Genomic DNA, 26,755 nt, shown 5'->3' with positions numbered 1-26,755 from the left:
ATTTTGGCAGTGTATTTCTGTTAAGTCTTTCAAAATGTAGTGAAAGGGGAACAGTGGTGTGTGGTTGTGTTTTGTTTTGTTTTTACTCATTTGCAGCAGGCAATATATAGGGCAGTCTTGTTAGGGGGAAAAAGTCTCTGAATATATTTCAGCATGTTGATATCTAAATGTAAAATGAATCGTATTTCATACTACTTTCATGTGTATGCCTTTTCTTACTTAGTCATATCAGTGAGGAATCATATCCTAATGATTCAAACAGGCACTGTAGTATTCATCTTAATCGTGGCAAGTCACCAAGCACAAAATATTCTCAAGAAGCTGTGAAAGACTTGTTTGTGTGGTGGTTGGCAAAACTGATGCTAAGCGTTAGTTTGAAAGAGCTAGTGTATGGAAGGCAGATGAATTATAAAGTCAAGTATATGAAATTAATGACATGGGGAAAGGTGTGTTGTGAAAAAAGTATTTGCAGTTATTGAATATTCAGTCTTTGAATATGTATGATGCATAGTATATTTGTATGTGTACATATTTGAATAGAGGAAAAAATAATGTATATTGAAAGACTGAATTTATTTTAACCCTGGCTCCCTGTTTCTTTTACCTTTTTAGTATATCCACAGATTCACAAATGAAGCTAAAAGAGGTCTTCAGAAAAGTGAAGTGCACTGAAAATCTTCATCAGCAAAGAGCAGATGTAGCAATGGAGGTATCATATAACTGTCAATACTTATTCTATAACTGCCAGACATTATACTGCCAATATAATTTAGATGCTTTGGGTTCTCAGATGAAATTGAAATACAGGCTAGTATTTGTTAGCAATAAAATAATTGTCTTAATATTGTGCTCTACAGACCACGTTAGAGAAAATAGAATAATATATAATATTCTGACTTTCCTTTAAAGACTAGTTACAGAAGAAGAGTGATTTAAGTGAAATGATAGTACTTTTTAAGTATAGATGCATTATATTTTTGGGGGAAAAATGTTTCCAAAGATCGTAGAAGCCAAACGCAAATGGAAAAGACTCCATTCCTGCTCTAGGAGGCTGACTCCAAAATTCTGCATTTGAAAAGCAGCGACACTATTTTCTATTGTGGTCCTGTAGTTTCTCTCTTGTTTTCTTTGCATTTTGACAATTCAAATAGTGCTGGAAGATCAGTTGTTTCAAACTCAACTTTAAAAATTAATTTTGGTGCAGAAATGAGGCAAAGTCCTTTACCCAGTTCTTGTATGTTATAATTCAAAAGTACGTGATTTAAAAGAAATAAATGTGAACTAATTGAGGGAAAAAAATCTCTTCAAACCTTTAAAATCTATGAAATGAAAGTACAAATACATGATCTGAGATTTCTTTTTTTTCTTACAGCTTGCTAGTGAAATTGAAATGAAAAATGATCTGGATGTTGTTCAATTGCTAGAAAAGCAGTACCAAGAAAGATTAGAAGAAGAAATAGCAAAGGTATTACTTTTATTCTGTTACTTTAAAATATGTTTAAAAATGCTGTCACTTTCATTTGCTGTTCCTGACAATTACCATATTGTATACAGTTTATTTTTTTAGCAAAGAATTGTTTTGTTCTGATTTTGAATATGAAAGTCTTGTTAACAAACTTGCTGAAACATTTTGTTGTTTTTTTTTTCATTGTGGGATATAAGTTCATTCCTGTAGTGCCTAGTTTCATACCTTTTCTTTTGTAACCATATGGTCCTTCAATTAATGTACTATTCATAATTCTGTTAGAATGTCCGTTCATAGGCAAAGTGGTGGTGGTATTTATTCTCTTTTAAAACTTCAATGAAATAAGACAACGTGGAACCATACTCACTACCAGAACTTATTTAGTGAACCTAGAGACGTAGAGGGTGGATTTCTTGCTGCTTTAGGATTAACAAATGCTCAGGTTCAAAAGGAGTTACAGTTAACAGTTTCACATTATTTTCTGATCATATTTCATTGTGTATTTTCATGTGCTGTGTAAAATGTGTATTTTTTTATTGGATCTGGTGACTTTCTCTGAAACATGAGAATTAACTTTTAGGCTTTATTTATAAGAGTATACTAAACCATTAGTGGATTTACTTATTAATTGACTTCCAAAAACATTTTCATTTCTTTGTGGAATGAAGAATTCTCTCTGCTTTTTATGTGTTTATGACATTAACATGGCAGGTCACAAAACAGGTGAATCAAATTAACATAAGTTAAAAATTGGAAGAAAAAAAAAGGAATACTTTGTCAAAAGGTTTGTTATCAGAGTTAAGAAAGATGTTATAGCCAGTTATTAATGAGGATGACATTAATGTAAGTAATCGAAATTGCTGGAGTAAATGTTCCATCAGTCTCATCTGCTGCCAAGAAAATCCATCTTTATGGGAAATGGGGAAATAAAGTGCATGATTGGCTTGTATTTTGTTATGGAGGGTTTCAAGGTCAAAAGACAAGATTGGGAAGGAAGAGTAAGTTTTGTTGTTTTGTGTTGTTTTTTGTATGCGTGTGTGTGTTTTTGTTTTCAAGTGTAACACTTCTGTATTTATTACACATTTTTACTGTCTCTGTTCTAAATCTAGCAAACAACTACTCACTTGATTAGAAAAGGGGTTTATTTGTATTAGAAGGAGATGCTTAGCAATGCAAAAGTTACCAACCTGTTGTAACTGCAACTGCAGCTATTTAATGCCTGTAGAAGTTTCTTTCTAAGGAATTAAATACCTGCACTGAATATCAAGCACATGGCACTGCTTCCCCGAAGTTCAATGTCAGTGAAATATTTATGGATGATACTTGGATAGATAGAGGAAGCTAAGCATGGCTGGACTTAAAACAATATCTTAGAACAATATACCAGGACTTTTCGGAGTCACCTTGTAGAATCTAGGCTATTTTTTTTAAGGGAACTACATAATTTCCTGCTATATATTATATTTTAATTGAAAATAGCATCACAGTTTGTTAGACCACTTTAAACACAGCATGTCTGTATTTTAAGATGTGACTGTTCATGATATTGACAAGGTATCTATATTCCCTTACCTTTCTAAATTCTGTTTTAAAAAAATGGTAAAATCATAGTTCGGAACTTTTAGTATTCTATTTATATTACTGATGGTAAGCAGTGAGATTTCTTCATCAATAGGAAATACTACAAAGTATAATTTAGTACACTGCAGAGTATAAATTAATACATATTTCTTGTATTTATTCAGGTAATTGTGTCAATGAGCGTAGCATTTGCCAAACAGAGTGAATTATCAAGAATTGCTAGGCAGAAGAAAGAAGAAACACAAGCGCAAATTGCACATCAACAGGGAAAGCATTTTGAAATTAAAAAGGAGTGTAATGAAGAAGAGGTTGACAGTCCCCTTAAAGCAACAGAAAGGGGTAGTAAGCCTGAAGAAGAATTGAAATCACTTTGCAAAGAGCTCACTGAAGAATCTGGTGAGATGAACTTACTTGGAAAACATCTTTGTTCTAATAACAAGTCTGGTTATGTGTTAGGACAGACCACTCAAGAATCAGTGATTTCTGAAGAACTTTTCTCCCATGTCAAAGGGCATATGTCGGAAGAAATATTGGTAAGTGTTTTTTGTTTGTTTGTTTTTTAAAAAATGTAACAAAGTATTTGAATTATCATTCAAATGGATTTGTAGTTCCATTTCAATGGGAAGACATCAAAAAAAGAAATTAAGATGAAAATTCAAAATTCAATTGAAAAGTTTCCCTTTCCCTTTAAAAGGGATGGTAACTTTAGGTCTCAATTATCTACCTTCTTTCCGATGTTCTACTTCATTGTCATAGCATTACGCTATGCCATGAGGAAAGGAATATAACCGTGGTTAAAGGAAAACATTATTCTATTTTGTGGTGAAACTGTATTGCAAGCAATAAGTTCTATAAAGACTTTTTAAACTAAGTTATTTTCTAGTACTTATGCATGGGACAGATTAAAAGTTTTGTTTGAAAAGTTTGATTCCCTTGTAATAAAGGATATCAGCTGAAGAAGAAAGTTGTAAAAGTAATACGTAAAGTATATATCTAATGTTTAGCACTTCAGAAACATGGGGGCAGGGGTAAGGTCTTGGATAAATATGGTAAAAAGCAGTCATAAATTTTGACTCTACGATTTAATCCTAGTTAATTTTTTTATTGAATTTGGCACTAACTAAAGCAAAAATTACACCTTCAAATTTGTGAAACAGCTGAATATTCTAGTCTTGTATTGATAGTGACTATATCTTGATAGTGACTGTATCAGGAATTGTAATGTTCCTGTTTTGTATGATACTGTTCTCTCAAACTTCTGTTGCAGTATATACACATACTCACACACTCACTCACTCCTGTGAGCTAAGAGGCATTTTGAAAAGCTTGTCTTTTTAAGTGGAGAACCTGGACCTTTCAAGCAACAGGCACCACGATAATGCTTTAGTAACAGCTATTTTAATATGTGAAAGTATTTTTAAAATATATTGAAATATTTTCTAGAAACTGTCTTTGAACATGAAATGCTAAAATAGTTCCAATATTTCAGCGCGACAATGTGGTAACAGCATCAGCCACAGAAACATCGAATCAGCTGTTGTTGTATGAGGAGCGTTTGGAAGACATGCGACAGGAGCTAGTACGGCAGTATCAGGAACATCAGCAGGCAACGGAATTACTGAGGCAAGGGCATATGCAGCAAATGGAACGTCAAAAAGAAAATCAAGAGCAACTCTTAGCAGAGCTTGAGAGTCTTAAAGTGCAATTAGCTGAGGTAATATGGTGCCTGGCACAGTGAGTTAACAATGATTTAATGAAGAAGCTTCACCACTCAGATTTATGTTTATTTATACTTGTGTATCTATTAAGAGACACACACATTTAATATATGCATGCATGTGCATGTGTGCAAATACATATATGTTTGTGTGTACTGGAACTCATTAATTTATCTTAGTAATTAAGTCTTCAAAATAACATCACTTACAGGCTTCTCTTCAAACCCTTGAAGCCAAATTGAAAGGCAGAGTAAACAGAATTCAGAAAAATTTGCCTTGCTCTGATTTAATTTCAACAATGTATATTTGCATATGGAAATAGTAATCAATGAATTCTAAAATTCTTTGATTTCACTGTGGAGTGGAACTTGGGTTCCTTCAGACCTTACCCAAACTGTTCTGCTTAAGTTTGGGCTAAAAGAGCTTGGGAATCTAGAGAGCAAGTCACTTGCTTTCTAGTTGGCTGGCTCTTCTCCGGCAGTGTCAGGTGTCTGTTTCTCTTAGGTGCTTTGTAGCATCTTTCTATCATTTATCCTGACAATCCTTTCTTTTGATTTATACATTGTTTCTCCTTTATCCCTTTGCCAATTGCAACTGCATCTTTTGTCCAGGCTAGCAAATTCCTGAAACTGGTGAAAAATCAGTTAGAGAAATGCCAGCAGCATAAGTTCTGATTACTTTTTTCATGTCAAGGATGTTTATGCATAAGAACTGCATAGAAATTTGTGCATCATGTTTAAGCCATCGACTCTTCTAGCAATTCTGAAAGAATGTGTGTAGGCTTTTTAAAAAAATAACTTTTCATCTTTTACTCTCTGTTGTGCAAAATGTATGTACTATGGCATGTAACCTTTGGAAGTTAAACTTTCAGTTTACATTATGACCACCATATTCACCATATTTCATGATGAGGGTCCAAACTCTATGAAAACCTTAAACAAGCTATAAAATACCAAAAGAATTTACTAGCCGTATTTCAGTTTTAGAAAGCTTGCAATGTCTTTATACCCATTTAAAGAAGTGGACTGAATTTTCATTGTGCAAAATACGTAAAAAAATTAGAAGTGACAGGACTCACTAATACTCAGAAGCCTAAAAACCCAGTGTGTGCCTCTGTAACACTTCTTTCTTAGCGTGTCTCAATGGAGAATGACAGCCTGGCTGCAGAGAGAGAGAGAATTCTTTTAGAAGAACTGGAATCATTAAAGCAACATTCCTTACCTGGAAAAGAGAGGCAATTCCGTGAGCTACAAAACAACAGCACACAAACTGAGGTAAGTGTGGACTTTGACTGTCTTGGCATCTGTGGCATATAAAACTGGTAAGATCTGGTTTTGCTGAAAAAGTTTTTCATGTAATATACTTTCCTAAAAGATGTTGGGTACTTCTTGGTTTGAGCAGGTTTAAGAACTTGTAGAGTTTAAGGTACTGGTAAACATAATGTGTTTTTTTTTTACTTCAGGTAGTCGGAAGCAAGTTAAACAACTTGTAGGTGGGGATTATTAATATAGCTGTTTGCTCAGGTAGACTCACATATTCATATTGCTATAGCAACAGCAAGCACAGACTGTTTAATCAGCATAACAAAGTTCTTTCTAATAAGCCCTGCCTTGGACTTCCTGTTTTGGTTTTTGTTTGGTTTAGTTTAATTTTTCCACGTAGGAAAAGTATTTCTTGATTTGTGATTTCACGCAAAAGTATTATTAACAAAACACAACTGATTTTAGTTTTAAATTTCATATTTTACTGCTTATCGGAAGAATATGTTGTTCCTGGCATGACAGGATTTCTCTCTATTTTGTCTTCTCTCCCTCTGCAAAAACTTGCTCAGAATGAAAATGAAAACCAAAATGACGTGAGAGAGCAAATCTCGGTGGATAAAGATGGAGGAAGAAAGCCTGACGAAACATCTCCAGATCTTCTTTCTAAAGAAAGGTGCTTAGAACTGTTAGTTAAAAAAATATTATTTAAAGAAAAATTGTGATATTCTTGCTGTTAAGTTAATCATATTTATAAGCTTTATTCTGACAGAACTTCATGATAATTTTTGATTCTAGGTAACCATATTTCTAAGTTCACATACTTAAGATGAAATCAAATCTTATGTTTTATAAAACATAATTTTATAATGGCATAGAGGATGAACCAAATTTTAGTCTGTTTTACTCTTTCATATGACATAAGTACATAGAATTATGTCATTTATACAGATGTGTAAAGTAACATATTGTACATATATGAACTAAACTTATATGAATATAATTGTATTTGATAATACATTTTGAATATTCTGTAACTTTTGTGATCTATGTAGATGAACAATCTAATTGTCACACTGAGAAAAGAGTAAGAGGGGGTATTTAATGGGTAAATACCAATTTGAGAAATATTTATATTTATAATATTTGAGGATATTTAATGAATACAAAGGTGGACCTCTGGCTATTTTAAAAGAAAAACTAGAAAAAATACCAAGATAATGTAAAATCTTGATAAAAGGATAAATAGTTTCTTTTTACATATATTTTGTAAAAAAAAAAAAAAAAAAAGAGTTTTAGCACAAATGTGCTTTTTGATATTTATGTATGTTATGCGTTTTTTAGTCTTAAAAAAGAAATCTTGACTTTACCAATTCAGTTGCAATTTTTTCCTGGTTGCAGTGGTGTGTAAGGGATAAAACACACTTTGAAAGCAGGGGAAAATCAAAGGTCTGATTAATTTCTGTCCTGCAGGCATGGTTTTCAGAAGGCTAATCAGAAACTCATGAAGATTCTTTTAGAAGTTGTGAAGACGACTGTGGCCACGGAGGAGACAATTGGTCGCCATATAGTTGGGTTACTGGATAGGTCTGGGAAAGTGCAGCCTTCCAAACCAGCTGGATGGGACGCAGACCCAGAGGAGTCAGTAAAACCTTGTGTCCGTGTGGGATATGAAAAAGGTACTTATAGTATGGTTTTCTGTTTCATAACAAGTAGCATTTGCATGCTTTCTTTCTGATATTTAACTACCCTTCATTTTGAAGTTTTTAATTAAAAATAATATTTATTTATTTTTTACTATCAGTCATTTGAATACATATGATATCTCTTCCTAAGAGACAGCATTTCAGGAGTTGGTTTTGGATATGACCCAGACATGACTTTTGCAAAGCCTGCAACAGAATGGGAAAGGGAGAAATATAAAAATATGTTCCTGTCAAAGGGGGAAAAGAGAAAGAGAATGAAATATAGTTCCATGGAATCTTACATCAACTTAACACTCCGTATACACGGGGAATGGAAGCTAGTGTCAAAGCATGTACCTCTACTAGTACCCGTAGCGTACATAGGGATGTTACTGGTCACTGAGACCAGCTGGCATGGGACAGCCTGTATTTATGCTTGCGGCCTTTCTTAACCTCCCAAAGAGGGTGGTTGCATGCAAACAGACTTTTGGAAACAGTTTCAGGAACTTTCTAACTCCCAAGCCGTGCCCATCAACTGTTTGGAGGAGTGCTAGTTGGCATGAGCCTAAAGGAGCATTTTAACAGTGTAGGTAATTGCTTACTGGTGCCTAAGAACTTTCCCAGGCATTGCTTAATTTGCTATGATTATGCTAAGGTAGCGTCTGTTCATTTCTCTTTTGGGCAAGAATAGGAGCTCTGTCATATTGCCATTTAGGAACCCATGGTACAAGGAGCTAGTGCAAAGATGTGTATGTTTGTCCTGGGTCTTAAGGGCAGGCAACATGCAACAGATCAGTTCAGACTAAAACACATCATGCATCTGTTTTTGTCTGGAATTTTAACTATTGCGAATGCAAAAAAGAACTAAGTACTACTTTTCAGTATTAAGAAAATATATACTACAGAGTAATCATACAAATAGTAAACAAAGATGAACTTTAGTAAACTCTTTCATTCAAAACATAGATCATTAAATACCGCTGATTCCTTATACCTTTAAGACATGGGGCAAGTTAAAAAAGGATGTATGACTTGTACCACAGTGGCAGCTCTACCGGTCAATTTCTCCGCAGGTTATCTGCAGTGGAATGTATACAGCTGCAGTCTAAGGACTCTTGAAGTTTTTCAGTTAACAGCACCTTCATGGTTTTATGGTACTGGTGTTTCACCCCAAAGCCTCATAACTTCTATTTTCTGCGTGTTTGACTGTATTTAATTGTGAGGGAAAATTAGCATACTTTTTTGATAACTTTTGAGGCTTTACATTTTTTCTCCACATTTTAGCTTTGGTAACTAAGGTTCTGGCCTAAATTTTTGGTACTTGTCCAGGTACTAGAATTGAAGGAATCACTTCATTCAAAATGAAATATTTTTGCATTTTACTTTGGGGTGGGAAATGAAGGGGGTAGAGTTTGCATACGTTGAAGCAGTTCAGAGTAAGTGTCTTGAAACACTACTAGCTATCTTCCACACTGTCCCTTAGCCAAGTGGTAAAAGTAGCAATAACTGGCCTCAAAGTTTATCACCTCCCTTTGCATCATGAGGTAGTCTTTGTGTAAATTGCATTTTAAATCAGTTTTCTATATTGAAAACAGTAATTTATAAATATTCTTCATATTCTACATGTTGTCACTATATAGTGTAAAAAGCATTGAGATTTTCAAAACATACATTGCTCTAAGAAATAAAAACGTGTTCCCATTATGAGGCAAGTGATTACAGGCCATCACAGTTATATTTATTCTGTTATTGCCTAGTGTGTTCACTGAATCTAGTTCATAGATATATCCTGCCTATTCATAGAACATACACTTGCTTTTCTCCATCATTCTCATTTGCTGAGAATATTGTTCCGTTTTCAGAAAAACATACATAACTCTATGTGCAAATTGCTAATACGTTGTTACTGCATTTTGCTGCTTTCATATGTGCTTGCTCTGCGCAGTCATGCACAATACACAAAACATGCAGTCGCTTTTTGCCTGCTTCTGCACCACCATGTGTTTACTTGTCACTAATTACTGTCATTAACAATTCTTAACAGGGAGGGACTATTTGCATTACATATATGTGGGAGAACACAGAAGACTACCTTTATTTGGTATTTTGGGTGGATAAAATTTGAAATTATGCCTAAGTTTAGTAATACTGTTATCTAAATGTACTACAGACCCTGTTCTTACAAAGTTTTCTGATGAAAGAGTACTCTCTTAAATAAAATGGAAATGTATTGACTTCCACTAGAGATGAAGATCGACTGTTTTATCTCCTGTATTTGTCATTGGAGTGTTTTGTGAAGAGGCAATTAAGGATCTACTACTCTTTAACAAAGTAATTCATGTGTTACTGTAATGTCCCCTTAGCACAGAGCTGTATTGGCATAGCAGCTCTCCACATACCAGTTTTTTATTTCAGTGTTCTTTTTTATGTTCGGAAATAATCATATAAAAATGAAAAAACAAAGGAGAGAGTAAGGATTAATGAAGATCCAAAGTTGCAGTGGTTATAATGGGTGAATTCATAGTTTGTCGTTGATTTCAGATGTAGGATTGACAGTTCTGGTTGGTTGGTTGGTGGGTGGGTGGTTGTTTTTTGTTTGTTTGTTTTTAATTTCTTTCAAAATACAGCAGCATCCTTGCTGTGTGCATAGTTCTGCCACTAGGGTCAGACAGCCCTAGTAGTGATTGTACTGTTTCATCAGCTGATGTATTCAAACCTGCTTCAAACAGAAATAGAAGACAAATTCTCCTAGTGTTTTCAGCAACAGGACTGTTGCTACTCATTTCTTATACTCCCATAGAATGGTCTGAAAGAACATAATCTTCTAAGATATTTTACCATTGTTTTCTGGAAGAAAGAAATAGATATATACTTCTTCTATATTGTAATCTGTGCTTGTTACTGTATTTTCCAGTGTCTGACAAAACAGAACTTTCTTTTTACTCACTTAGGTAATTTGTAGGAATAAATTTGTACCAATAAAAATCTGGTAACAGAATAGAAAAAATGTGTTCAGTGAAGTGTATTCTCTCTGACCTTCCGAACTTAATCCATATTTATTGACAGGCAAAGCTCAGACTAGTATTTCTGCTGACTTGTTTCTACATTTTACAAAGCTGAATCATTAAGGTCACATGCTTATAACCATAACCTCATTTATAGAGCATATAGAGGTTTATCTGAGACCTTGTCTAGGGTATGGGCTAACACAAGATTTTATTTGTAGCACAAAGAGCAAAGTTCAAATTTCAGTCATAAAACATATAACTTGAAGTGAACAGCACTTGTGCAAAAAAATCCCGTGAGTTAATTGCAGAGGGAGATTTGGGCCAGGAATCACCATGATAGAGCCCTTTAGATGGATTACCTCGGGTAGAGGGGCTGCAGTAATGCACGTTGCCTGTGTGGTTATGGCATCCCTTGAACATGAAACCCTCTCACCTACTTCCTGGGCTCCTTGTTCCCTTGCACCAGGAACAAGGTAATGACTAGTTACATTCATTGAACTGTCACAATACCAAGTTTCTGTTTGTGTTCAACTTGTAACCCCTGAGCACAGTTCCTTGGTGGAATCACGGAAATAAACTGAGGCATTAGCTTAAAGTGACACAAAATATGTCTCAAATGAAATAGGTATTGCTCCATAAATGTCAGTTGGCAGCTTATAAACAACATCTGTATCTGAAACTTCTGAGTGAGCACTGTATGTCTTTTCGTAAGATCTAGTGGCTATGACATCTGACATGCTGAAGTACAAACTTTGTGGCAAAGGAAAAACTGTAAACCTTTTATTTTTCGTTACAATTAACACTTTTCAGTAGCAAATGGCACTTTTATTTGTGCTGGTTACATTCTAATTATTATTTTGTGTCAATGGAAAAAAAGAATTTGGGGAAGGAGAATTTGGTTGTAATGCTTGGAGCAGTGATGGTGCTGACTGTCATTGTAAGGGTTAGTACAAATGGGGGTTAGGTATTCAACTGCCATGGGGGTTAATCAGATTTAACCTTTCTTTTTCCTGCTTCCGCCACTGAAACTTTTCTGGAAATACGCTGTGCCATAACACTTTGGTGTACTAAGACCATTTTCAGTGAGAAAAAATGCAGAGACTTTCACTTTGCAGTTACGAGATGCTGAACTTCCTGTTCTTAGAGTGACACTTAATAGAAATTACATTACAGGTGTCTACATTTATCATGTCATTGATTTCTTTCTACTTGAGTTGCCAACCCCACAGTATAAACAAAATTATTGCAGTTTTGAGTGTATTTGATATTCTTTCCTTTTTTGAAAGGTGTGAAGTTTCCACATACCAAATTATACTTCAGATGACAACTCTCCTTTTCCTTCCTCTTTTTTTTTATAGCTATTTCAGGGAAATTATGATGTTCCATTGTAGGATTTTTCATAGAACAACTTTAGACTTTAACATAGGTTCATTTTGTATATATCTAGAAGAAATGGTAGCAAATTACAAATGAATTGATATAAGTAAGAGAAGAGTTTAAAATATTGTTACTTGTTGGAGGCTGAATTGCACTCTTCTGAAGAAATAATAATATTAGTGATGCTATTAGTGTACTAGACATATTCCAAACCTGGCTTTGAATGACATTCTGAGCAGTCATTGATGTTTTTAGATTTTTCTCTACAGGTTTCCAGGCAGCCAGAAGTTCAGATGATCTTGCAACAGACTGCAAATTTCTGCAGTTATTTTGTATAATGTTTATTTTTGTATTTGAGTTACACTCATCATTGCACAATTCAGATATACCTATCAACCAAATAATTCAGAGAAATATAAGGGTTATAGAACATGAGTTTTAGACTGGGTTAAAGTTGTGTACATTAAGATTCACTTTTCAGTGCCAAACTTTGCCCACATTTGTAAATGTATTCAAAGTTTGCCTGTCTTTAAAGCCAGTACGTTTTTTAGGTAGGGAAATTGAAATTTTAAAGGATTTTTTTAAATTTACCTAAGAAATAGAAGCTGAAATGTAATGCAGGTATGTTACACAGATAATTTGTGCTCCATTAGGATAGAACTAGATTGTGCATTTTCTAATATGTTGTTGTTTTATTTATCTTATTCATAGCTGTGCTACTGTGCTGTGTCCATACTTTTATGTTGTGAGATCTCTGGAGCTAAGCAGGGTCTTACGTGGTCAGTACTTAAGATGAGTGACCTCCCAAGAGCATCAGGGTCTTACAGTAAGTGTAGTGTGTTGGTAGCTCAGTAGGGAACGTTTTCCCTCAACTCAGACTATAACAAATACTTTGACACCGCATTTGGAAATACTTATGCTACCAGATGTCCATCTGAAATGATGGTCGTTTCTACTCTGAGGATATTAAAGCTTCTGCATTGGCATTGATGGATTGAGACACCCAGAGTCCTCTAAGTTTGGGTGCTGAGAAATCAGAATGCTGTTCAATGAAAAATATGAAATTGTTCATTTTGCAGCCATCCTTACATTGCAGGGTCTTGGAATATTACAGTGTTATGAGAAAGACTTTATTCTCCTCAAACCCACTACAAAGGTTGATTAGTGTGCTGGCAGAAAATGACGGCCAGCCTCTGCTGGGGTGACTCCACTACAGTAGTTTAGGACTGAAGTTCCAAAGTGCAGTACTCAAAAGTGCTTTTAAATCCTGCATAGATGAAAGGTGCCATGATTCTTAATTCCAATAATGTATATAGTGAGTTTTCTGGTTTTTTTTTTGTTGTTGTTGTTTCTTTTTTTAATTTGGAGTGTGAAAAGATTTTGTAAAGTTATATCCCACATATCTAAAAGGAGGTATGAAACAGTAATGATATAGCTTGAAGAAAAAAAAATATTAAATACGTCTGCATTTAAAAAGTCTTCTCAATTATAAGATAAAAGTAAACAAAACTAAACCTTTCTAAATTAAATTTGGTGTAGATTAGTTTGTTGTATGTGGGTCATGTATCATCTGCATCCATAATGAAATAAATGCATAAATGTGTTATTATCAGGATGTATGCAGCTGCCTAACAGTAAGTCAACCAGATGGTCAATCATGTTGCAACTTGTTAAAAGAGAAAAAAAAAAAAAGAAAACTAGAACTTTCATGGTGGGTTCAAACAACATCAACAAGAAAACTTGCATTTCTGATGTTATTTGCATGCCTGTTTAAGACGAGCATTATAAGGTAATTGTGTCACACAAAAGTGCTATCTACGTTTTTAAAGGCAATTTATAAAATTGACCTATTATAATTTCATCTGAATTTCTGTAGCTAAACAAACTGTTCCAGTTCAGCTGTCACAATTCATGGAGTAACCAGGAACTTAAATTCAAAGATAACCTAGTATTGTGACTTCATTGCTTAACAGGCATTGACTGATCTTAACTCATGTAGGCATACCACTGTTTCCAAAAAAGAAAAAAAGTATTTTGGGGGGAGAAAAACTTGAGAATAAACACCCAACTGTGTAAGTATATATATGAATATATATATATATAAAAGATATTTTAAAAATACTTTGTGAAAATAAACATTTACAAAATTTTCCACAGTAACATTTATTTATGGCATTTCAAATATAACAGTCTTACGACACAGCACTTCTTCATTTTTAAAACATTGCATCACCAATAGCCATCTACTGTTGTGATTTGTTACTATATGATTTCACACTGAAAGTGTGATTTTAAAACAGGAGTGTGCTTTCACTTGTCTGGCTTAAATGCAACCCTGAATTCTAAATTTAGCAAATCTACTGTTTTCTAGATGAATTGCTGTCAGTTCCATACCATTGGCAAATTTTGTGCTTCCTGCTTTTCAAACAAAATAGATAAATGCCCTTAAAGTGAATCAGCTTAGAAGACTGAGAGTAGGAAGATGCCATGTTGCCAATTAGTTGGGACAGCAACTGTTCCCCTGCATTGTACTTGCTTTGTTCAGCTACCCATTTTAATTAGTTTTCAGGCCACTAATGATAATGCTGATTGTTGATGTTCTGTATCTGGTCTTTGTCCTGAGAAGTTGAATTACATGTGTGTCATTCCATTTATTCACTTGAGCCTGTGTTTTTGAATTACTAACTTGAACGAATTGTCTGTTATAGCACACTAACCAACAGTGACTGGTCTGGGTTTTCTTTACCTGGTCTTACTTTTAAAGACCAGGCAAGTCATTACTGCAAGTTACTCCAAAGATTAAGGGTTACTGAGAGGAACAAAGGTTTGCAAGGTGAGAGCAAAAAGAGAGAACTTTTTTTGAGCCCAAAAGCATACTGAGAGGATGTCTAAAATATTCTGTTAATATCTCATTTTCTTTCTGCCTTCTGCTTGTTTTTGTTTAACATATTGTGTAGCTTGTTTGTGAAAATTTTAGTATGTAATATTTCCCATTCAGTCTTTGTGATCAATACAGATATTTTTATCACTATGACTTGTCTTTCTAATCGTAACTCCAACATAGTTTTTCATGTATTGAGGTTCTAAGAGTCTATGGAAAACATAACTATCATTTTTCCAGAGTCCTGTTCCTCATATCATGGTAGCAGCATGGGAGACGATGATATTAACCTGTGGTCAGGAGCAACAGATGAAGGACTGCTGAGCCAACATCTTGCAGAAAGTGGAATGGAATTAGACCCTGAAAATGAAGAACTAGTGATGAATATCAGTTCTCGACTACAGGCGGCTGTTGAAAAGCTTCTGGAAGCTATCAATGAAACTTCGAATCAGGTAGCATGATCTAATAATAATGTGTTTTGATTTTGTGTCTTTTTTTTTCTTCATTTTCCTCATAAATGTATTCTTATAAGCCTAAAAACTATAGGCTCCTTTTGAAAGCTGAAACAGTTTAGGCTTCAGGTGCCTAAACCAAAAAAAGTCTGCTCCAGCATTACCATACTGATGAATGTAGATTCACACTGTGAATTGGACTAGAACTACAAAGGATGCCTGAATTTAGACGAGTATATCAATCTAGGGCACTCTTTCATTCCTCATACTTGTCATCTGCATTCTACCGTGATCCAGAGATGAGACGGGAGGTGTCAGAACACACTGAGCTGGCCCGTGTGAAGAGGGAGGTTTGAAGGGAATTGGGCCCAATTCTCTTGACAGACATTTTAATCAATTGGCTCAGCAAAAAGATGGAGCTCTCCTACTATTTCTTCCAACTATGATTTAAACGTGGCAAGTTAAGCACATACCTGCCTTGCTATCAGAAGAGGAGTCTGCACTCTAGCCTTCTGGTGTGTACAGGGAGGTACGTGGTTCATGAATAGCCTCCAAAGATGAGGCAGTGTATGGGTACTCCCTCTTTGCTGTAGGGGGAATTTGCATAGTGGGATTTTAATTTTTCTCTGGAGTACTTCTCTATTAGTTGAATTGGGAGTTATGTACCTAGCTCAGATACTTTGAATCACACTGCTTATACCAGGTGCTTAACTTTCAGATGATGTATATCTCAATTTGAATGTACCCTAAGTAAATTTTGGTATTTCACTATTATTTTTAAGTCACTGTCTCTTGAAGAACTCAGTCTTCAAAGTCAGCTCTTTAATTTACTTCAGACTAGAATTCAAAGGCAACTGTGTTTTATGCTACAGACCCGTTTGTTAGTTAACCTAATAGTGATATTATTTAAAAGTTGTTGCTTTCTTGTCTCAGGGTGTAAAATATGTAAATCATGACTACTGGAAATGAAGGAGAAAAAAGCTGTAGTGATGAAAGTAATATGAAAATTCAGCTGTCTAATACTTTAAAAGTTAAGGGCATTTAAGTATTTGTTGCTTTTGAAAAATGCTTCAAAATTAAGTTGGTACTCTTTTTTTTTTTTTTAAGGAAAAAAGATAAAAGGCTAACTTGTGACTTAATGAAGTTGAAATAATTTAAATGCAAGTTTCACTCTGCCCCCCCCGCACTACAGTTTACTAAAGCAAGGAGTCTGATGGATCTTGTAAATCAGTTTCTGCAGTGCATTCATTTTCAAACTGATTTCTTCTTCAATAGTAGATCTCTTCTGTTTAAGCATAAGTTCAGTTAAATAGAGATTTTTGGTGTTTTGAGGTGGTTTTCTTGTTGGGTTGTTTGTTTTTTAGCTTAAGTCCCAGCATTACATAATACTGAAAAAGGATACAGAAGCTCTAATATATGTAGTCCTTAAAAATACTGTTAGACATCACTGGGAAATCTTGCATCATCTTGCATTTAAAGAGCAGATGATGCAGACAAAAACAACTTCAAAGTGTTGCAGCAATTAAGAATTCATGCTGCAACTTACAGAAGTACTGACATTTATTCCAGTTGGTGCTTCTTTCTTCAGAATATTTTGCTTCTGATGTTTAAAAGCAGTAGTTTTATACATAAACCTAATTTATTTTATTTTCATGAGTGATGTTTCTATATTAAGTACTTATGTCTCACAGTAGCAGCAAAAGTAATCAGTATATTCTAAGCAGCTTATTTGTATTTGTCAGTTGATCAGGAAAATTAATTTTCTCTTCGTAGCTTTGTAGCAGACTTTACTAATACCAGCAACAGTTCTGTTTTCGCTCAAACACATACACGCACTTTTTTTACTATGAGAATGAAGTAGACAAATACGGATTTATCCCTGAAGGTTGTATTTGTTTTTTTAAGTAAATAAATTGTTGATCTCTTCACACGTTTTCTTACAGTATTTAGTATAAATCTGGACATAATTTCTAGCTGTCCTATAGAGGTATTCTGCAAGAATTCATTGCTTTGCAATGTCTGTTCTGGGGTTACTAAATTATATACAGTTCCTGTATATACCAAAGGTGACTACAATTAGTTTTAAACATACAGAAAATGAATACTTCATAAAATAGTGCAGAATGGAGAAAATAACCTAAAATCACAGACAGAAAAGATTTTTAACCTGTCCTCTTAATCAGCTGTATTGTGCGTACGGGCACGTACATATTTCTTAAAATCGACTTAAAAGAGTGAGAGAAACTTGGCAAAATCTTCAAAGAACTATTTGAGACCTGTCTGAACACACACTTTCAGACCTGAAGCACAGTGTGGCTCCTTTCAGGCAGGGCATTCAGTGGGTGCACTAATTCAAATTCCACCTGCTGGTGTTACGTGTAGGTAAATAAATCACGCCCCTCCCATGCTCGCTTTCGGTTGGGAGATACTAACAGGAAACCTTTAAACCAGGTGAGTTTGAGAAAGCTCTTCCTGTTGAATTAACGCAAAGAACGAGAATGAAGGCAAGCAGTGACATCTCTGTATTTCTCTTTCACTTGCTGTAGTGGAGGTGGAAAATCTTATTTTTTGTTCTGTGCTAGCTTGTATGTCTACTGCAGTACACCCATTCAGGTAAAACAAAATTACACTTCCGTGCCTTGGATATTACCTGCCAGCTGCTATTGGAAGACTTGTGGTGCTTTTTCACGTGAAACTTCTCTAAGAAGGATTTTTAGGAGTGACCACATGAAGTTATCGTGCACCTGTCTCTCTTTTGGATTACTGTGCTCCTGAATTATTCTGCCTGAGTGTGAGATCTGAGGCTTCCTGGCGATCCTGAGTAGGTTTGTCACTGACAGTACTGATACGTCAGATTGTCAAACGTGTGTGTTCTGTTACAAATTGCTCTTAGAAACTTCTAAAGCCAGCTTAGATAGTGCAAAATACCTACGTGACGGTTGAGAAGACAGTAACAGCAGTATTTTGGGGAATGGATTCTTACCGCACCTACTGGACATCTAATCTCTTTAGTAGCTTGTGGACAGAAGGCCAAGAAGAAGATGCGTATGAGGTTGAATCTCGTGTGCCTTTACCATATCCTTTTCCTTTCACTGAACACTTGGATGAGAATAATTCTGTAGTTGTAAATACTTCAGTTTTTCACTTCAGACACAAAAAAAACGGGCACATTTTAAAAGTCGTGTCTAAAATCTCCTTGCCTACACCTCCCTACTCAGTAAGTATAAAAGTTGTTTTTAAAAAAATATTTTAACTTGCTTAAATAGAAGAGAATGCAGTGGAAATGGTGTAAACTTGTCTCCTTATTGTTAAACTGTGTACTACTGACAGGCATTTCTCCTAGGCAATTTTAATGGGCACTGAAACATCTTTAGTTATACAATTCTCCATGTTCTTTACTAACAAAATAAATTTAGCAGACAGAAGTATATTGATTTATATAGATTTGAGATTTATTTTTAAGGTACTTCAATTATACTTATTACATTTTTTTTCTCTGTAAAAACAATTTAAGAAGAAAGGGAGGGCACTGCAGTCACATTTTTTTCCTTTGTAGCTTTCATGCACTAACTAGTAACGTTACCTGGCACAAGCTTGCTAATGCTTCCAGTGGTCATAAAGAAATGTTTATACCTGAAAGATTATGTTCATTTGCTTTTCTTTTTTATTTTGTCCTCTGAAATTTTGAATAATACCTTGAGATTTTATTACTGAAAAGAGCTGGTGAACAGTTTTTATTTGAGTTTTGGCTGGAGTTGCCTTTGAGTGCATTTAATGCATTTGAGTAAGCCATTTTTATGGTTGTCTATGGACGGTAAATCTATCATATGTTCTCCTTTAACTGAGATGGGGCTTTCATACAGAATTTCAAAATCTACAATTACAGTCTTCTTACTCTGTTCTTAAAAATATTTTCATTCAGTGCAGATATTCACCTGAAGTATTTATACTGTTTTTTAATTCTTGTCAGAATACTCTTGTTCAAGGTGATGATGTCCATCTGAAAAGGAATGCTCTAGAAAACAAATCAAGTCATTAAATACAGTGTACTATAAAAGAGAATGTATTGATTATTCAGATGTTCTTTTCCATTTTATTTGAATTAATTTTTATTTATAAATGGGTAATTTTATGTGTAATTTTCTATAAAGCATTCCGAACACCTTTTTCAGGGATTTTAAAGCATGTTAATTGTACTCATGAACTTAGCTGGAGATGGTGACAAAGCCATAATTTTTAAAAGAAATTGAGAGATATAATATGTTCAATAGAAACTGTAGCAAAGCCACAAAAGTTAACTCTTACAAATATTTGCCAATAACTATGATATTAAAGAGGAGAAAAAAAAAAAAGAGAGGGGAGTGGGAAATGTTACTTCATTTTCTGAAGTTGAAATGTTCTCTTGGTGTGTCTGGTATTCAAACTAAGAACTCATACCCCATTCAGCTCTGTCAGTTTGTATTTGTGTCTCTCCAAGACATGGATGTAGGCTGTAAATGCTGGCAGTTGAGAAGTGTGAGTCTTCTTGGTAATTGACTCCAGTTTGGTGTTGTGTTAGGTGAACACCTTGTGTAATCAATAATTATAGCATTAATTATTAATTAACTATTTTGCTTTTGTAGTTTTTATTTTAATTCTTTTTTGAAACTATCACTTTGGGTGTGTCTAAACTGGGCCCTAAGTATACACTTTTGTGTATTTTAGTCCTGGTTTTCCAGTTGTCTAGGTGACTGACTCAGTGAGATTACACTACATCTGTGGTAGTAGACATTATGTGCTAATCACATGAGCAGAGAAGGAAAAAAAGAAAATCCTGAATGATTCTGCTAGGTGAACACAGTTGGAAGAAGCATTGCTTTACTGCCTTTTTGGTTGAAAGGTGCAATGTATTCAATATTCACATTTTCTTGATGTCCTCATTTATCTTCGTGTGTAGGAAAGAAAGAGATGAAACACATGTCAATTTATATCAAAACTTCTGCCAGTTTTATGCAATATATTTAGCCATTCCAAGCATATGGTGCATGGCAGCTCACTCATATGCATATTTAGTAAGAAACTCGCGTAAATAAAGGTGAATCTAGTGTAAACTCATAAAGCAGGAGTCACCGGAACAAAGACTCAGAGTTGGCCAGGTGGCTCATTCAGTTCACTGTTCTGAGAGCTGTCTATTTGCTTAGGCTTTTGTACTGAATCTGTCTTCCTATTGCAGTCTGTAAATATGTGTTCAGTAAAGATCTTATCAAATGTCCAGTGAAGTTATGCAGAATCTCATTACTCTGTATGTTAGCCACTGTTAGTTAACAGTTAAATGTGAGCAATAGAATGGCTATTTATCATAAAATCTTTAATCTGTCTAAATTTGTGTAATTTTCTCCTGTGGTAGCTTGAACATGCTAAAATTACCCAGACAGAACTCATGCGAGAATCCTTCAAAAAGCAACAAGAGTCCACAGAGTTTATCAGGTATCAGGAGGAACTGCAAGAGCATCTTAATGAAGAAACCAAAGCCAGAGAGCAGTTGGCTTTGGAGCTTAGTAAAGCTGAAGGTGAGTAACTTCTTTGAGCTGTTGAACTCACTAACCTATTAATTAGGTAAAGAAAACGCAAACTGGAACAATTTCTTAGCAAGCTTTTTCTTAGCAAACTTACTAACTTTCTGGGTAGTTATGGACAAGATGTTCTCTAGAGGTCCCTTTCAGCCTCAACCACTCTGTGATTCTGTTTCCCCAACTTTGTCTCACTATTTTTTTTATCACTTATTATTAAAACCACTTATTATTAAAAATAATAGCTTGGATATGTTGTTATCCTCAATTTTGATTTATTTTGTTACGTGCAGACAAACTTAAATATTAACAACTTAGAATCATAGAATCATGGTTGAGTTGGGAAGCCACGTCATCTAGTCCAACCCCCTGGTCAGAGCAGAGTCTGCTAGAGTAGGCTTCCCAAAACTATGTCCAGTCAAGTTTTGAATGTCCATAACCTCTCTGGGCAGCCTGTTATGGTATTTTGGGTTTACAGATGTAATGCAATGTAGGGCAAGTATATATTTTTGCTAGGAAAGAAAGTATATTAAAGGCAAAGATCTAGTGAGAACTATGAAGCTATGCCTTGCAATCTGTTTTTTTATCTGATTTTGATCTGATAACGTTTTATTTGGAAAAAAATCTTGGAAGCGTACAAAGTGGAAATCTTCAAGAAGTTTTAACTGGTATTTAAATTTAATGATAGCAATAGCAATGTCTAGCAAAGTTATAAGACTTGACTTACTGGCTGTGTTGATAGTTCATCATGAGTTCTGAATTATAAGAGACAGAACTTGATTTTAGTTTCAGGCCTCAGTAGATATATTGTACATTTAAACTTGTTACTTTTAAGATTTATATCACGTGCAGAGACTTAATACAGTTCAGTCTTTTGCAGAAAATCAGCTAATTTTTCCCTCTGATTGCTTTAATGCTCTATAACTCCTGAATTCATTAAATCTTTTTTCAACGTTTTTTTCAGAGAACTTCTGAAATTAACTCACTTCTAAATGACAGGCGCCTTTTTATATGTTGATATAACAAAACAAAAATGCGGTAGAACTCCCGATTTAATTTTTCCTGCTCATTGAACCGAGCTGTGAGCATACTCTTACAAAGCCAAACTACATTCCATTATCAAATTCCTTAGATAAGCATGCAAAACAACGTCTTAGTTCATTATACATCTGATGGTACTCTGTCTTCTCTTGAGATAAAACGTGTCATTTGTGATCATTTCTTTCTTATCACAAAAACTGCTGCAGCTGAGACATTTTCAAACCTCTGGTGTGTTAGTGGCATCAGATATGACATATCTAAGGAATGTGATAGAAAAGCTAATGCCAATTTGTTCACTGAACTCTGACAACTTTCATTACATGTCTTTGAAAGAGAGAAAAAAAAGCAGGAGCAAATACTGTAACACAGGTGATCCTACTAGACTTTTTTCTTTGTTCCTACCTTTTTGTTGGATGTGGGCACTCCGTTTAACCTGGGAATGCCCTCTCAGCTTCCAGTCTGCTAAGTACTCATTGTGAACGTCAGCTGTTACAGTGGAAGTAACTACTAGAATTGGTATTGTCTCAATTTTTGAAATGCTTTTAATGTTGTTTCTCAGCCTTTGTATTGGGCTGCTGAGGGAAGTGGCAGAGTCTCCATCCTAGGAGGTATTTATTGATGGGATTCAGTAGGTCAGGTTTACCGTAAGACTTGATATTCTTGAAGATCTTTTCCGACCTAGATGATTCTGTGGTTCTAGTTTACTATCTTTTTTTCAACAGTTAGTCCACCTATGCGCCTCTGCACTTTGAATCCGAGTCTGAAAAAACAGACTGGCCCACAGTGCATGATAGATATGCATGGGACCAGGCCTGTGCTTCGCAGCCAGTATGTGCAAAGTCCACTATTACTTAATTTCCTTCTTGACAGCTTTCATCTGATGTGGATGTAAGTGCATACAGAGGTTTTACATCGTCTGCACAGACAACCAATGGAAGCATCTTTAGTTTTCCTATATTCTCAAGCCAGGGTTAAATCCATGTTAATACTATTTCGAGACTAGCTTCATACTGACAAAGCTTACTTTAGTATTGGAAAAAATACTACATAGATTCTTCGTGTTTAGTACTAAGAAACCTCTAAGATAGGGTTGTGTCTCTAGCTGAGAAAGTTTTGGCTTTGTAAGACTGATGTCCTGTATGTCCTCTAGAACCATCAGCATCAGACAAGACAGAACACACCTCTCTAGAGTGCGCTATATATTTAGTGCTTTCTGTTGCACATTAATAACGTCTCTTGTGTTCTATGGTTAGATGTTTCTGAAAGTACTGGTGTGAAACTTCTCATTCATGCAGAGGCCTATACCATTATAGTATCTTAGGTTAGTTTATACAGCCCTCAAGGAAATTTAGTTTTGTTTTGGTTTGTTGGTTTTTGTTTGTTTGCTTGTTTTTTTCCTAAGAATTTAGCTTTGTGCTCACTCTGTATCATTCCAATGTGGTGCCATTTCTTACTGCCTTAATATCATTCATCAAGCTAAACCAGAGCTCCTCTTCAGATTCCTATGTACACTCTTTCACTATTTTCCAATTTTTATATTTTGCCATGTGCTATTATTTTTATTGTTTGTTCATCAGCTAAGAAAACAGGAGCAGAATTTCTCAAGTGCTGAGTATCTAATGTGTATGTGCATTCACATGAGATTACTGTGGTGACTTGACCGTGCAAAAAGTTCAAATTCTTATTAAATCTACCCAAAAATTGATGTTCTACAGGCCTCATTGATGGTTATGCAGATGAAAAAGCATTTCTGGAAAAACAGCTCCAGGAAAAAATAGATGTAATTGACCATCTTGAGCAAGAACTACTCCGTACAGGTAACAAATTGCAGGAGTTAGAGGCTGAGCAGCAGCAGATCCAGGAAGAAAAGGAATTACTTGCCAGACAGAAGGATGCCATGAGAGCAGATGCGGGGCCAGTAGAGCAGCGTACGTATTTCTCACAGTCTTTCTATGAGATTTTCTTATATTTTGAAATAAGACAATAAGTAATCTTGGTGAAATTGTTTAGATTTCTTTTCTCTGTTTAATCATTAATAAAAATGCGAAGTGACAAAATATGATATTTTCATACCTGGTGCCGAACGCTAGCAAGATAACTTTTTCTTGATATTTGAACAAAAAAAGACTGAATTTTCAGAAGGGCTGAGCAATCACAGTTGCTCTTGAAGTCAGCAAAAACTTGATACCTATGAAAATTTGCTTTTATTTATATTATTGCTGGAGATGCAGTATCTCAAAGCTGACACCTGTGTACAAAAATACTCATCTAAATAGTTTCCAAACAGACTTCTAGAGACACAAGCAAGTTTACCTACTTGAATATGATTGAACGTGATGTCCATACTTACTTTAGGCACTGTAGATGTGCTTTTTTAACAAATTTCTCTGTTGAATAAGAGTGGCACAGGAGTTGCATAATAAGGAAAAGCTGTTACCACTAATGAAAGTTGCTTACTCAATTCTCCAGAAAGTAAAATACAGAAATTAAAAAAAAAAAAAAAAGTGATGGTGGGAGTTTCAGATAAGTATTATGTCAGTTTCACCTAACTAACTGCTTACTCAGGAATAAAAGTATTTGCTTTGATGAAGTAAATGTGTCCTTTAATTCTTCCTTAAACTAATAAGTTAATATTTGAGAGAGGAAGAAAATTAGGACAATGGTGTTTAAGTACTGCTCTTTTGAGGATTGCAGTGCTTACATTAAGTTAGCATTTTATTTTATGTTTAAAAGTTTGTGGTGATTTATAATGTTGCTGGTTTGGTAAATTGTTTTTGCAACTGTATGCATTTTGTGTAATAGTGCAATTTTAAGAACAGCCAGTTGCTTGCTACTTTATAGGAAAGATGATCCTTGCATATAACTCCAGTTAAGTTTTATGCTTTATATTTCTAAGTATTTTAAAGTTACTATAATGTATAACAACTGTAAACAAGTCTATAAATGTATGTTTAGGTACTTATATCATGCATACCAGAATAACCTACCACATTCCCTAAGTTATCTCAACAACTTTGTCATTAAATGCCACACTTTCTTTGGCTTCATTTTCTCTTACGTTGTTGCACCACAAGAAAACTATAGCTGGCATGTGAATTACTTTGCTTCTTTTTTTGTTTTCTCTCTCTCTCTCTCTATTCTCCTAGGCCTAGTAGATGCTGCAGTCGATGCAGCTTCCCAAGCAGGTGTGTTTGTATGTTGCATGGCCAATCTGTAACTGGGTGGAAGATTTAAACGTACTGACATTGTTAATCAGGATTATTGGGCTTTTGGCTTACTGACATTACTTGTAATTCTTACTGGCCTGCAGCTTTGATGTTGTATTTCATACTCAATTTTATGTTTCGCTAACAACATTTCTACAATTTCCAAGCATAATAAGCAAATTCATGAATAACCATCATCTTATTCACCTATGAATTACATATACTTAGGTGGTATTGCAGGGATATTTTTGTATGTTTTTTTTTTTATTTCCAAATATAGTGAAGTCATTCATTATGATAACTAAATGCTGTGTTATATTGACATATAATAGTTACCCAAAAAAGAGAATTGGTTAAATATGATGTAAGATGATGGTGTCTAAAGGGTTTTCTTCTAGTGAAAGTAAATTGTATTCTGTCTAATTATCAATCGTGGTTTAAAGATTCTCCAAATGTAATTGCACTTTACAGTTTGGATTTTACCTCAAGGGATGCCTTAACGGTTAGTTAACATGTATTCAATGGGCTGTGGCTTAAGAATCTTAATAGAGTGGTTTGGGGCTTTACTATATATGTGCCAGCACTTTCATGAGGAATCAAAATTGTGCATGCAGTCATTGACTTTACAAAGGTCCAGTTATGGGTCAGTAATTTCCCCCTCTGCCTGGCAACCTTGCTAAGTGTTTCAGAATTTTCTTCAAATTATTTATATGCACCACATTAAATGACAAGGAGTGGGAGGGGATTGATTTTAATCATGATAATGAAGAGAAGAGGATTGGGTTTCCTGTACATTATTGTTAACCCTTTTGCTGATTAGCTGTAGTTTAAATCAATGCATTTTTATTTTCTGTGCCACTTATGCAAGGACTTTTTAATTTATATGGAACTTGAATGGGGAAATGATCTGATACCACTTCACTAGCGGTTCTCTGAAGACTATCTAAAGGATAGTACTTCTGGTATGAATTTGCTCTAGTGGTTCTCTTGATTATTTCTCAGAAGAAAATACATTTTCTTAAAAATAAAAAAAATAAAAAAAAATAGTAAAAACCCAAACCAGTTCATGTCCTTCTGCAGACTACAGCATGGATACATACAACCTTGGGGAGTGGTTTTTCTTCATAACTTTAACTATTCGTGTCTAAAGGCAGTGTATGATGATTTTATTATAACCAGAATTACTGGAGGAAACAGAAAAGCTAATGAAAGAAAAAATCGAAGTACAGCGTCAAGCTGAAAAAGAGTACGATGACCTTCAGAAGCAAGTGAAAGTCTTGGAAATAGACTTGGAAGAGCAAGTGAACCGTTTTATCGAGCTAGAGCAAGAAAAAAATGCAGAACTAATGGACTTAAGGCAGCAAAACCAGGCTTTGGAGAAGCAACTTGAGAAAACAAGAAAATTTCTTGATGTAAGTATGGTAGAAGGCTTGTTTCTTGAAGGTGGGTGGGCACATGCTGAGGTTTGCTTCAGCAGCAAATGCTCATATTTTCAGACTTTGAGCAAATACCTAGAAACACGTGATGGTAACA

The 26,755-nt window shown here is 34.8% G+C and overlaps 1 protein-coding gene across 12 annotated transcripts in view; it reads left to right on the top strand.

The window, feature by feature from the left end:
• The window catches only part of AKAP9 (A-kinase anchoring protein 9), a 110,203-nt gene that overhangs the window by 54,110 nt on the left and 29,338 nt on the right, over positions 1-26,755 (top strand). For 10 of the 12 annotated variants that reach the window (XM_083826935.1, XM_083826938.1, XM_083826936.1 and 7 more), the window contains 12 exons: positions 613-709; positions 1,373-1,465; positions 3,211-3,579; positions 4,536-4,760; positions 5,898-6,038; positions 6,596-6,699; positions 7,497-7,702; positions 15,215-15,426; positions 20,813-20,975; positions 23,732-23,944; positions 25,163-25,201; positions 26,402-26,634. In XM_083826935.1, the coding sequence (XP_083683061.1) occupies positions 613-709; positions 1,373-1,465; positions 3,211-3,579; positions 4,536-4,760; positions 5,898-6,038; positions 6,596-6,699; positions 7,497-7,702; positions 15,215-15,426; positions 20,813-20,975; positions 23,732-23,944; positions 25,163-25,201; positions 26,402-26,634 (2,095 nt within the window). The remainder of the gene's footprint in view (positions 1-612; positions 710-1,372; positions 1,466-3,210; positions 3,580-4,535; positions 4,761-5,897; positions 6,039-6,595; positions 6,700-7,496; positions 7,703-15,214; positions 15,427-20,812; positions 20,976-23,731; positions 23,945-25,162; positions 25,202-26,401; positions 26,635-26,755) is intronic. The other 2 variants (XM_083826944.1, XM_083826943.1) reach the window with 1 other exon arrangement.

This window comes from Anser anser (genome assembly GCF_964211835.1).
Source record: "Anser anser genome assembly, chromosome: 2".
Taxonomy (NCBI): domain Eukaryota; kingdom Metazoa; phylum Chordata; class Aves; order Anseriformes; family Anatidae; genus Anser; species Anser anser.
Note: the sequence above shows the minus strand (reverse complement) of the source record. Positions and strands in the feature narration are given on the sequence as shown.